General features: G+C 42.3%; 1 protein-coding gene across 6 annotated transcripts in view; it reads right to left on the reverse strand.

The window, feature by feature from the left end:
- Positions 1 to 12,129, reverse strand: part of LOC139264671 (partitioning defective 3 homolog) — a 984,694-nt gene that overhangs the window by 142,042 nt on the left and 830,523 nt on the right. Inside the window, exon 20 of one of the 6 annotated variants that reach the window (XM_070881549.1) lies at positions 8,437 to 9,781. The exons of the other annotated variants lie outside the window; for them this stretch is intronic. Coding sequence (XP_070737650.1) covers positions 9,481 to 9,781 — 301 coding nt within the window. The 3' untranslated portion in view covers positions 8,437 to 9,480. Of the gene's footprint in view, positions 1 to 8,436; positions 9,782 to 12,129 lie in introns of those variants that run through there. 6 annotated transcript variants of the gene reach the window in all.

A 12,129-nucleotide genomic window follows, 5' to 3' on the forward strand; every position in this document is an offset into this window, starting at 1 on the left:
TTCTCGCTCAGGCCAATATCCCCAGCATCGAAGCACTGTCCATGCTAAACCAGCTCCGTTGGGCGGGCCACATCTTCCGCATGCCCGACACGAGACTCCCTAAGCAAGTGTTCTACTCGGAACTCCTACATGGCAAGCGAGCCCTAGGTGGGCAGAGGAAACGTTTCAAGGACACCCTCAAAACCCCCTTGGTAAAGTGCAACATCCCCACCGGCACCTGGGAGTCTCTGGCCCAAGACCGCCCAAAGTGGAGGAAGAGCATCCGAGAGAGCGCTGAGCACCTCGAGTCTTGTCGCTGAGAGCATGCAGAAACCAAGCACAGACAGAGAAAGGAGCGTGCGACAAACCAGACTCCACACCCACCCTTTCCTCCAACCACTGTCTGCCCCACCTGTGACAGAGAATGTAATTCCCACATTGGACTGTACAGCCACGAGAACTCACTTTAAGTGGAAGCAAGTCTTCCTCGTTTTCGAGGGACTGCCTATGATGATGTTGATTATGTATATTCTACATAATTCTATGACCTCGATATTCCTGGGTTTGGGGGAATGAAATGAAAAGATCCTGTTGTTGATCACTTCCAGCATCTGCAGTATTTTTTTTAGATATCATAATAGTTCTGATGAAAGGTCATTGACCTGAAACGTTAACTCTGTTTCCCGCTCCACAGATATTGCCTTACCTGCTGAATTTTTCCAGCAATTTCTGCTTTTAACCACTGATACCTGCTTGTTTGGATATGAAACAAAGGCAGGATTAGGCTCAGATGCAACGGCCCCAACTTTTGGTTAAATAGCCTGCTAATACTTCCTGGCCAGGTTGACGCGGGAAGAATGAGGTAATGAGCGGCTGCAAGGATCCATGGAACCACATGCTATTATGAATCAGTGACTTCGGGCGAGGAGGGGAGAAAAGGAATAAACACCTGCAGAACATATCAATGGCCTCTTCGTTAGCTTAGACAAATCAGGCAGACATGATGAGGTAGTTCCGACATCATCCTAAATCAATCTGGTCTATGGCCATTTGAATCCCATGATTAAATTATAGCCTTAATCTCACTCCCTCAGGTATTTTGCTTTAGCTTGCTCAGCAGCCCTTTATTCCATTTACATGCTGTCCTTCTGATTCTGTTGGCTGACAGCATGAACAATGTCTTCTGTGTGTGAGGATGCTCAGATCACAAACGGGTATTATTAACTCAAACTACCTTTGGCATCCAGGATTCATCAGAGTCAGTATAGACCATAAAGGTTTACATTACTTAGGCTACATTAACAGCAAAAGTTTATTATTTGTTGGGATTGTTTGATTGTATCCTCATTCCAGTGTCAATCACTCTATTCTGTTTCCCTTTACTACTTGCACCTTCAACTCGCCTTTTGGCTGAGACATTAAACCGAAGGCCCGTCTGTCCTCTCAGGTGAGTAAAAGATCCCACGGCACTATTCAAAGCAGCACAGGGAAGTTCTCCCAGTGTCTTAGACAACAGTTATCCCTCAACTAATATCTAAAGACTGATGATCTAGTCGTTTATTTCATTGGTGTTTGTGGGACCTTGCTGTGCACAAATTGGCTGTTATGTTTTCCACATTACGACAGTGACTACACTTTAGGATGTCCCAAGGTCAGAAAGGCGCTATATAAATGTAAATTATTTTTTTAAATCTCTCCCTACTGACCAAGAAAGTAATGCTGCTCGCACTTAGATGCTTCCGTTATCTCCAACTCGACTATTCTAATATAAAGGCAAAATACTGCTGATGCTGGCTATCTGAAATATAAACAGAAAATGCTGGAAATGCTCAGGTCAGGCAGCATCTGTGGAGTGAGAAACAGAGTTAACGTTTCAGGTCAGAGACCTTTCGTCAGAACTGAAAAGGTTAGGGATGTAACAGGTTTTAAGCAAGAACAGAGGCAGGGAAAGAGAGAGGGGAGGAAAGAACAGAAGAGAAGGTCTGTGATCGGGTGGAAGGCAGGAGTGATTAAATGACAAAAGGGATGATGGTGCAAGGCAAAAGGCGGTTGGGAATGGGACAAGTAAAAAAACAAAAGATGGGTCTGTAAAAGGCAACAGCAGAATCATTATCAGCTCCAGTAGTCTGAAAAAAAATGGGAGCAGTGGTCATCATCTTGAAAGTTTGAAGCAAAGTTGATGAAATTTTCCAGTTTGGGGCAAGATCATGTGGTGGCACTGATACAGTTATCAATGTAGCGAAAAAAGAGATGAGGGAGGAGACTGGAGTAAAATCATAAAAGCATAGAATGATTACAGCACAGAAGGCTGTGCTGACTCTCAGCTAGTCCCACTCCCCTGCCCTTTCCCTGTAGCCCGGAAAATGTTTTCTTTCAGATATTATCCAACTCCCTTTTGAAAGATAAGATTGGGTCTGTCTCCCCCACCCTTTCAGGCAGTGCATTCCAGAACCCAACCACTCACTGCCTAAAAGTTTTCTCTTGTATCACCTTTGGTTCTTTTGCCAATAGGAACAGTTTCTCTCTATCTACTCTGTCCAGACACCTCATGATTTTGAACATCTCTATCAAATCTCCTCTCAATCTTCTCTGTTCCAAGGAGAACAACCCCAGCTTCTCCAGTCTATCAACGTAAATGAAGGCCCTCATTCCTGGAATCATTCTCATAAATCTTTTCTGCACCTTCTTGAAGGCCTTCACATTCTTCCTAAAGTGCAGTGCCCAGAATTGGACACAATACTCCAGAGTTGGGGCCAAATCAGTGTTTTATACAGGTTCAACCATAATTTCCACACATTTGTACTTTTCACCTCTATTTATGAAGCCCAGGATCCTGTAAACCATTTTAACTACTTTCTCAACCTACTCTGCCACCTTCAACAATTTGTGCGCACCTACCCCCAGGTCTCTCTGTTTGTGCACCCTCTTTAGGATTGTATCCTTTAGTTTATTTGCCCTCGCCTCCTCCTTTCTACCAAAATGTTTCACATTTTTCTGCGTTAAATTTCATTTGCCACGTGCTGGCCCATTTCACCAGCCTGTCGATGTCTTCATGAAGTCTATCACTCCCCTCCTCACTGTTCACTATACTTCCAAGTTTTGTGTCATCTGCAAATTTTGAAACCCTCACTGTTACCTGAAGTGAGGTAACAGTGGACTGGACTGAGTAGGACTGAAACAAAGAATGTTCCATGTATCCCACGAAAGGCAGGCATAACTCGGACTCATACAGGTTCCCATAGCGACACCTTTTAGTTGGAGGAAGTGAGATGAGTCAAAAGGAGAATTTGTTCAATGTTAGAGCAAGTTCAGCCAGGCAGAGGATGATGGTGGTGGATGGGGGCTGGTTAGGCTTCCGTTCAAGGAAGAACCAGAGGGAGCAGGCCGTCCTGATGGGGGGTGGAGGTGCAGAGAGACTGGACGCCCATAGTGAAAAGGAGATTATTCTAATGCTCTCCAGATCGGCTTCCCATCTTCCACCTCCACAAACTTAAGCTTATGCAAAACTCTGCTGTCCATATCCTAACTTGCACCCATCACTCCTGTGCTCGCCGACCTACATTGGCTCCTGGCCCCCGAATACCTCCATTTAAAAATTTTCACCCTCGTGTTCAAATTACTCCCTGGCCTCACCCCACCATATAACGTCCTCCAGCCCTACAACTTGCCCAGAAAACAGCGTTCCTCCAACCAAGGCCTCTTGTCTATCCCCCACTTCCTTCACATTACCATTGGTGGCTCTGCTTTCAGCTGTTTAGACCCTAAGTTGTGGAATTCCCTCCCTAAACCTCTTTGCCTCTGTCTACTTCTTGAAGACCCTCCTTAATATCTACCTCTTTGACCAAGCTTTTGTTCACCTGCCCTGATGTCTCCTTTTTTGGCTCGGAATCAATTTTTGTCTGATTACACTCCTGTGAAGCACCTTGGGACGTTTTACTATACAAGTGCAAGTTGTTAGTTATGTAACTGTAAGATTACTTGTTCTGAAACTGTGCTACTTTCTAAAGAGCTTTATAGCTTAATGTTACTTGATTTATCATAAATAACTACTGCTTAATACGTAAGCTATAAATAAGTAAATCCCTTGTTGGTTTTGAGTAGGAGCACATGCTGCTCCTAAAGCATCATATCACTAAACACTTCTGGGATTTTTGCCAATTCGCAAAGTGTTTTTATATGCGTATTTACACACATATAAATTTTACACACACATACACACATGGATTACATAAACTAATTGGTCCTTTTGGCAACCTATCAAGCTCATTTATTCATGGGGAAAAACTCCTTTCTATTAATGTAGTTTGATTAATGAAATATTGAAACATTTCTACATCATTAGTGAATATGCATTAAAATTATTTGATCTAAATATGTAAAGCTGTCAATGGACTTAAGACCATACGTATTATTGTCAATAGAATAAGCTAAAGTATTAATCTGGTTATATTTTTAATCTGGAACAGAAATGATGCTCTTAAAGGGTTACTGAGTTAAAAAAAGACAAATGGCTGCATTGGGCAACAGCTAATGTTTGTTTTATTTTGAAGATGGATCCATAAATAGTGCTCTGTGAGCTTTGATGTGTAAATATGTTTGAGTTGGAATTTAGTATATAGTCTTATCTGTAAGCCAAGCAGCCTACCTTCTTGAAAGGATAAGAGGTTTCTTTCCCTTGGCCATAAATCTAGGTGCGGAGACATTTTATACATTTTTTTGTAACTACAATAAACTTAAGTTGGATTAGTTTCTTTAAGTATTGTGAGGCTCCTGAATTTATTTATTTCTAGTTTGTGATGGAAAATAGATATTGCAACATAGATTCTACTCTTTCCTGCATGACAACACTGACGACACTTCACGAACACTTCATTAGCTACATGGCGCTATGGGACGTCCTGAGGCCATGAAAGTTAAATGCAAGTTCTTTCTTCCTTTCTTGGACATCATTTCATCCAGTGAGGTATTTTACTACACTATTCGTTGGGAAGGGGCCAAAATCCAGGAAAAATAAATGCTTGTGGCTGCGTTCAGTGCTAACAATAATATTCCATACGTTGCTGGGTAGCACGTGGGCATTGGCCCGGTGTTACAACTGACCGTCACAGACATGCGACAGTTGCACCAGTATGCCATCATCTGCATGTTCAAGAGAACAGAAATGTTTTGCTGTACATAATACAGTGATACAGAATTTCTTTTTATGCCATTTTTGAATAGCTGCTAATTGGAAGGGGGCAGGAATGGCTGGACACTGTCAATTGTGTCCCCAAAAACACTGTAAAAACAAAAGCACCAGAAAAATGTACACATTAATATGCACTGGAAACATTTGCAGAGCTATGGGGAAAGAGCAGGGGAGTGGGACTAATTGGGTAGCTCTTTCAAAGGCATGATGTGTTGTACGATTCTATGATTACATCATATATAAGCTCCGACAGCCTGCATTTTTGTGTTGTAATGTACACTGGTTACTTAGTGTTGGCATTAGTGCCAAAGATAGCTGCAAACAGAGAATAATCAACTTTTAAAGTTATAAAATATAAAAAGACTGGTGTATGTGAAAAGTGCTTTTTTTTTAAAAAAAAAAGGTTCTACCGCTTTATATACATTAGAAAAAATTTGGATTAATGTGCGACAGTTTTCATATATAATTACAGAAAAACAAGGTAGTCGTTTAACGGAGGACATCCCATGGCTACTGGGAGCGTTACCATATTCACACAATGATGGAACCAGACCCCTAATACATAAGCAATTTCAATCTTCTTTGTGGCCACTTGAGATGTGCTATCATGCCAGCCACAAGGCGACTTTCATTATGTTTTGGAAAAAAAGGATTCTCTCCATGGGTAAATCAAATTTTGGGGATTTAAGGCGACATCGTTTTTATTACAAATTGAACACAGCAGAGAATTAATGACCACATAATCTGCAAACAAATCTTAATCACATTAGAAAGATGCCAGTCATTAATTGACTTCATCACTAAGCTTTTTTAAATTATTTATTCTTGGGATGTGGGTGTCGCTGGCAAGGCCAGTATTTATTGCCAATCCTTACTTGCCCGGACTGAGTGACTTGCTCAGGCCCTTAAGAGTCAACCACATTGGTGTGGGATTGGAGTCACATATTGGGTATGTCCTTCCCAAAAGGACATTAGTGAACCAGCTGGATTTTTACGACAATCCAACAGTTTTATGGTCACTTTTACTAATGGCAGATTTTTATTTCCAGGTATTTAAAAAAAAAACTGAGCTTAAATTGTCCTGGCAGGATTTGAGCTCAAGGTCTATAGATTATTAGTTCAGACCTCTGGATTACGAGTCCAACATAATATCCATTTCACTGTCATACCCAATGTACCACTCTTCAATTGAACTGCTCTGAGACTGTGAATCAAATCCATTCCAAAAAAAGTAAAGGAACCATAGAAATCCTGAAGGTGCATTTGATTATTGATTGGCCATATTGCATTTTACACTAGCATTTGGGAAATGGCAAGGGAGTGGGACTAATTGGATAGCTCCTTCAAAGAGCCAGCACGGCATGATGGATCAAATGACCTGTGCTGTATCATTCCGTGATTCTATAAAGTTCTTTGCAAACCCTTTTTGAAAGTTACAGAAAAATCATGCGATCTTTCACATGACTTGGTTGTACCTCATGGAGAATAACACAGAATCCAAAATATATAATATTGAGTATTCGTAATCCTGGGCTATGCTTTACTTATTAAGAGAAATATATGCAATCTTGAGGTACTGATTGATTCTACAACGAGAAATTGCAGACGGGTTATGGAACAATGTTCCTTGTAATTTGTTTTCGGGCTGCACGGCCCATTCAAACTTCCACGTATACACGGTTTTCCATTGAGAAACTGGCAAGCGGTCTGCGCCGGTACTTCAGTTGCACGGCGTTGCAGTAAAACGGGAACATGGCGATGGAATGACATTTTCAACCGGCCCACTGGCAGCATCATTCACAGAAATGGGGCTCAGTTTTAACATGTATGCTGATGACACCTACATCGACCTCTCCACCACCTCTCTTGTTCCCTTCATTGCCTTTGTCTTGTCAAACTGCTTGTCCAACATCCAGTATTGGATGAGAACTTTGGCCCCCGGCCATAAACAGCATACCCTCACCAATAACTCCACCCCTTTCCCTAGCCAATGTCTCAGGTTGAACCAGATCTGTTTTGCAGGTCTGGCATCCTGTTCAACCCTAAGCCGAGCTCCGACCTCATATCCGCTCCAAAATCGCCCATGTTCACCCCTGTACATCACCCACCTCCACTCTGATGTCAGCGCACCTGCCACTGGAACCTTCATACATGCCTTTGTTACTCTCCTAATTGGCCTTTGTAAACTTTAGCTCATCACACACTCCGCTGCTTACAAACCACTTTGCACTAAGCACTGCTCACCCATCATCACAGTCCTCACTTCAGTATAATGGCTCCTAATCCCGCAACATGTCAAATTTGTATTTAAATCCTCTCATGGCATCATCCGTCGCAACGACGCCACACCCCACCTGCCAAATTCGGCATTCGTCTGACTCTGGCCTTTTGGGCATCTTGTCATCCTTTTGTCCCAAGATTGGCAGCCATGCCTTCAGCTCCTTGGGCTCCATGCTCTGCATTTCTCTCCCTGAATCCTTCTCCTCCTTTACGGCCTTCCTGAAACCCATCATTTTGTCCAAGCTTTTGGTCACTCTTATAATCTTCCATTTTTTGACTTGGCTGCTGTATTTTTTTATGCCTCTGTGAAGCACCTTGGGATTTTTTCTATATAAAGGTGCTATAAAAATGCAAATTGTTTCTGTAGTCATCCTTCACCTTTCCATTGTGTAGAGTTGTTCAACTCTTAACTTGAAAATACCTTCAAGAATATATAAACATCTTTTGATGAACCGACAATTCCGGATACATCTTTTGCTAAAATCAACAGTTTAGTTTTATGCAAAATGTGCCATTTTGCAGTAATTTTGAACTGTGTTTGTCAATCTCAAGTGTGATGTTCTAGGTTTGACATTGTACAGCCATTCTTATTCCTTACTAGTCCATTCACCCCAATGCAAAACCAGTCATTTTGCATGAACTGAGCCAAAAATTCATGATGGATATTAGCCATCAAATAAAGACTACAGCAAGTAAAGACTGAAATACAGACGTACCCAGGGCGCACTAATGTTTAGGGTCACAATGTACTTTTAATGGCCAAAAACCAACTCAATTCTTGCTCACGAAAGGGATTCGCAGTTAGAATTGCGGACGTTCCAGTTGGTCCACGTGGCATACATTTGGCTTGCGATAATAAATGGAATACTTCGACACAAAATCTGAATGAAGTGTATTTGAAGCCAGCCTATAGAACAGTATTTAATATTCAGTACACATACATTTTATAAAACTATAATCTGTAGCTTTATTAATCTTTCACGTGTAATTAACTCCAGCATTTTCATAATTTCCAACTGCGATACTGAGCAGCCGATGAGACACATGACATTATTTGTTGTACCATAATATATTGGATTGACAAATCTGACGTTTCTGTCTAATTAGTTCCGGATCATCAATTCTACAGTGAAGACCTAAACATTTCTAAACAAATAACTTGGGTCTGATACCTCTGGTATTACTGCAAGGAAGGTTCACTTTTTCATATTCCTGGCTAGTTAGAATTTAAAAATATATATTGATGACCAGCTCCTTTTTTCATGTAAGGTTAATGTTTAAGTACTTTTTTCCTAAATTATCTCCTCTTTTGCACCGGTCACCATGAAATTGTAACTTTTTGGCTTATCGTTTCATGCAGCTTTTTAAAAAAAAATTTCCTGGGATATGGGCAACACTGGCAAGGCCAGCATTTATTGCCCATCCCTAATTGACCTCGAGAAGGTGGTGGTGAGCCACCTTCTTGAACTGCTGCAGTCCTTGTGGTGAAGGTACCCCACAGTGCTGTTAGGGAGGGAGTTCCAGGATTTTGACCCAGCAACAATGAAGAAACGGCGATATACTTCCAAATCAGGATGGTGGGTGACTTGGAGGGGAACATGGATGTGGTGGTGTTCCCATGTGCATGCTGCCCTTGCCCTTCTAGGTAGTAGAGCTGGCAGCTACCTGTACTTCAGCCAGGACAGAGAATACTGGCAGGCTATTCAAACACAGGGGCATCACAACCATGCCAAACTCTGTTGTCATAGGGCTGTTCTTTTCTTAGAGGGGCCATTGGATGCCAACCAGAAGTGGTTGGCTTTCCTTTCACCTGCCTTAATTGTTTTCAAGTCACTTTGTACATTACATCTGCAAAATAAATAATTGTATTCATAATATTTTGCAGAATTAGTGTTCTCTGTGGAGTCACATACCTCTCACTCATTCACAAAATTCTCTACTTTGAAAGGAATTTATCGCACTAATTTAAATGCAACCAATTTTAGCGGATCTGGAAGCTAAGCATGTTCGGGCTCAGCAAGTATTTAGTTGAGCTAGTACCTAGGGATATACAGTACTGTGAAGCTTTCCCTTTTAAGGAAGGAATTCAAAACCATTCTGAAATCACTGCATTTCCCTTTTCTGAAAGAGAAACCCTTTCTATGAAATAGCAGGTGTTGTTCTGAATCCTCTACAATTGGCTCAACTTCTCTAGTGGAAACACACATTTGTGGTCTTGGCGGACGATCTGTCGAGCCTTGCAGTACGGCATCTACCATATCCCAGGACAGAGTGGTGATGAATATTACATTATTTTCAGCCTCTTCACCAGTGATCTGTGAGCCATCTGGGTTCCTGAATCGTACATCAAGGCAAATGATTAGCATTATGACTTGCTCTACTCAGCTGGAATTTGAACGCCAAATCAAAAGGGAGGAACTGAGAAACCAAACACTGAAAATTGACATCCAGCTTAGCTGATGTAGTAATGTAAAAGAGGGCTCTCTGTGCACACTGCAAATGTTTGCGCAAACAAAGAATCTGATAATTTCTCAGTTGCTGGCTACTCAAGAGCCAGACATTCTATCGTTTAGGTCTAAGTTTACAGAAGCAATTAGATGTGTACTGTAACTTTTCATACTTCAGCTAATCCTCTACCAAACCAGTTACTACAAGCATCACAAACAATAATCGGCAGCTTATAATTAACAGCAACTTGTATTTCTATCGCACCTTTAAGAAATAGCAGATAAAAAGCAGTAACGGAACAGATGAAAGTATGGTTGAAAAGATTGGCTTGGAGGGGACTTTTAAAATCAGTAGTAGACAGGATAGTTTGCGCAGGGAGTTCCAGAGAGTAGGGTTGAGATAGTGGAAGCCTCTGCCGTCAGTGTAGGATGGAAGGGTGGGAAACATCGCAAGGTCAATTCAGAGGAAGGAAGGGGCAAGGTCAGATTGGAGTTCGAGACGGTTGCCAAGATATCGTGGGGTAAGGATGACATGTTTCCTTCCCTGAAGGAAGTTTGTGAATCAGTTGGCTTTTTTGCAACAATCTGTACACATTAAGTACGGGGTAACTGTGGATGTGATTTATATTCAGGGCGAGGTTGAGCGAGGAAAAGTTGGCCAAGGAAGTTAGGGGAGAGGGGACTGGGGTATTGCAGTGAATGTAGAAATCACAGAGGATGAAAGCCATTTGGTGCAAAGGCTACGGGAAGAGAAAAGGAAGGAAATCCCAGCAATGCGATCACTATGCAGCTTGGGAAGGTCGTAGCGAACAAGATTTTTAAAGGAGAGGCACAAGCACGGAGCATGGGGAAAGAGCAGGGGAGTGGAACTAATTGGATAGTTCTTTCATAGAACCAACACAGGTACGATGGGCCGAATGGCGGCCTCCTGTGCTGTATCGGGGTATTATGGGTACAGTAACATGGTGGTTATGTTACTGGACTAATGATCAGAAGACACAAGTTCAAATCCCACCGTGGCAGCTGGGGAATTTAAATTCAGTTAATTAAATACATCTGGAATAAAAAGCTCGCATCAGTAATGGTGAGCAGGAAACTCCTAGATTGTCGGTAAAACCCACTGGTTCACTAATAAGAACAAAAAAACAGGAGCAGGAGTAGGCCATATGGCCCTTCAAGCCTGCTCCGCCATTCAATACGATCATGGCTGATCCGATCATGGACTCATGTCCACTTCCTTGCCCGCTCCCCATAACCCCTTATCGGTTAAGAAACTGAATAAATTTAAGACAGAAATAGACAATGACTCAGCTTCCACAGCTCTCTGAGGCAGCGAATTCCACCCTCAGAGAAAATATTCCCCCTCATCTCAGTTTTAAATGGGCGACCCCTTATTCTAAGATTATGCCCTCTAATGTCCTTTAGGGAAGGAAATCTGCTGTCCTTACCTGGTCTGGTCTATACTCCTGACCCACAACAATATGGCTGACTCTTAACTGCCCTCTGAAATGGCCCAGCAGGCCACTCAGTTGTATGAAACCACTATGACAAAGTCAGCTCAGTGGGAGCACCTTCACCACAAGGACTGCAGCGGTCCAAGAAAGTGGTTCACTACCACCTTCTCAAGGGCAATTAGGGATGGGCAATAAATGCCGGCCTTGCCAGCGACGCCCACATCCCGTGAATGAATACATTTAAAAAGAAATCATTCTATGATTCTAAGCACAGAAGTAGATAGGTGATCGCTTTAATAAGGAGTAAGGAGAGTGGTCTTAGTAGGCCATGCTGCAGTTAGGATGCTGCCAGATTCGGGCTTGTAGCCAACGGAATGGCTTCAGTTGAGGAAATGAGTCACGAGTCAGATTCCAGTCAGGCTCACAATATTTGCAAATTGAGCCAGGATTGGGCCATGCAAGGCAACATTCTGGAGGGTGATGTGGAGTGAGCCAGCAGCTAGATACATTATAGACAAAAATAATTCACTTCGGCACAGCAGCCAACAAGGATAGAACAGCTCAGGTGTGCTTAATACACCAGGTTGGTACAGCAGTGCCTCCTATTGAACTTGTCCACTTGTAAAGCCGTGTGAGGTCGTACTCTTTGTCTGCGAGGGTGAGTTTTAAGTGTGCTGTAGCGACTCACACCTAATATTCTACATCATCCACAGGATCCCAAGAACTGTAGCAGCTCCATCCTTTAGAGAAACCTTCAACGGAATCAGTTTTGCGAGGATCA

This window comes from Pristiophorus japonicus, chromosome 5, assembly GCF_044704955.1.
Source record: "Pristiophorus japonicus isolate sPriJap1 chromosome 5, sPriJap1.hap1, whole genome shotgun sequence".
NCBI lineage: Eukaryota > Metazoa > Chordata > Chondrichthyes > Pristiophoridae > Pristiophorus > Pristiophorus japonicus.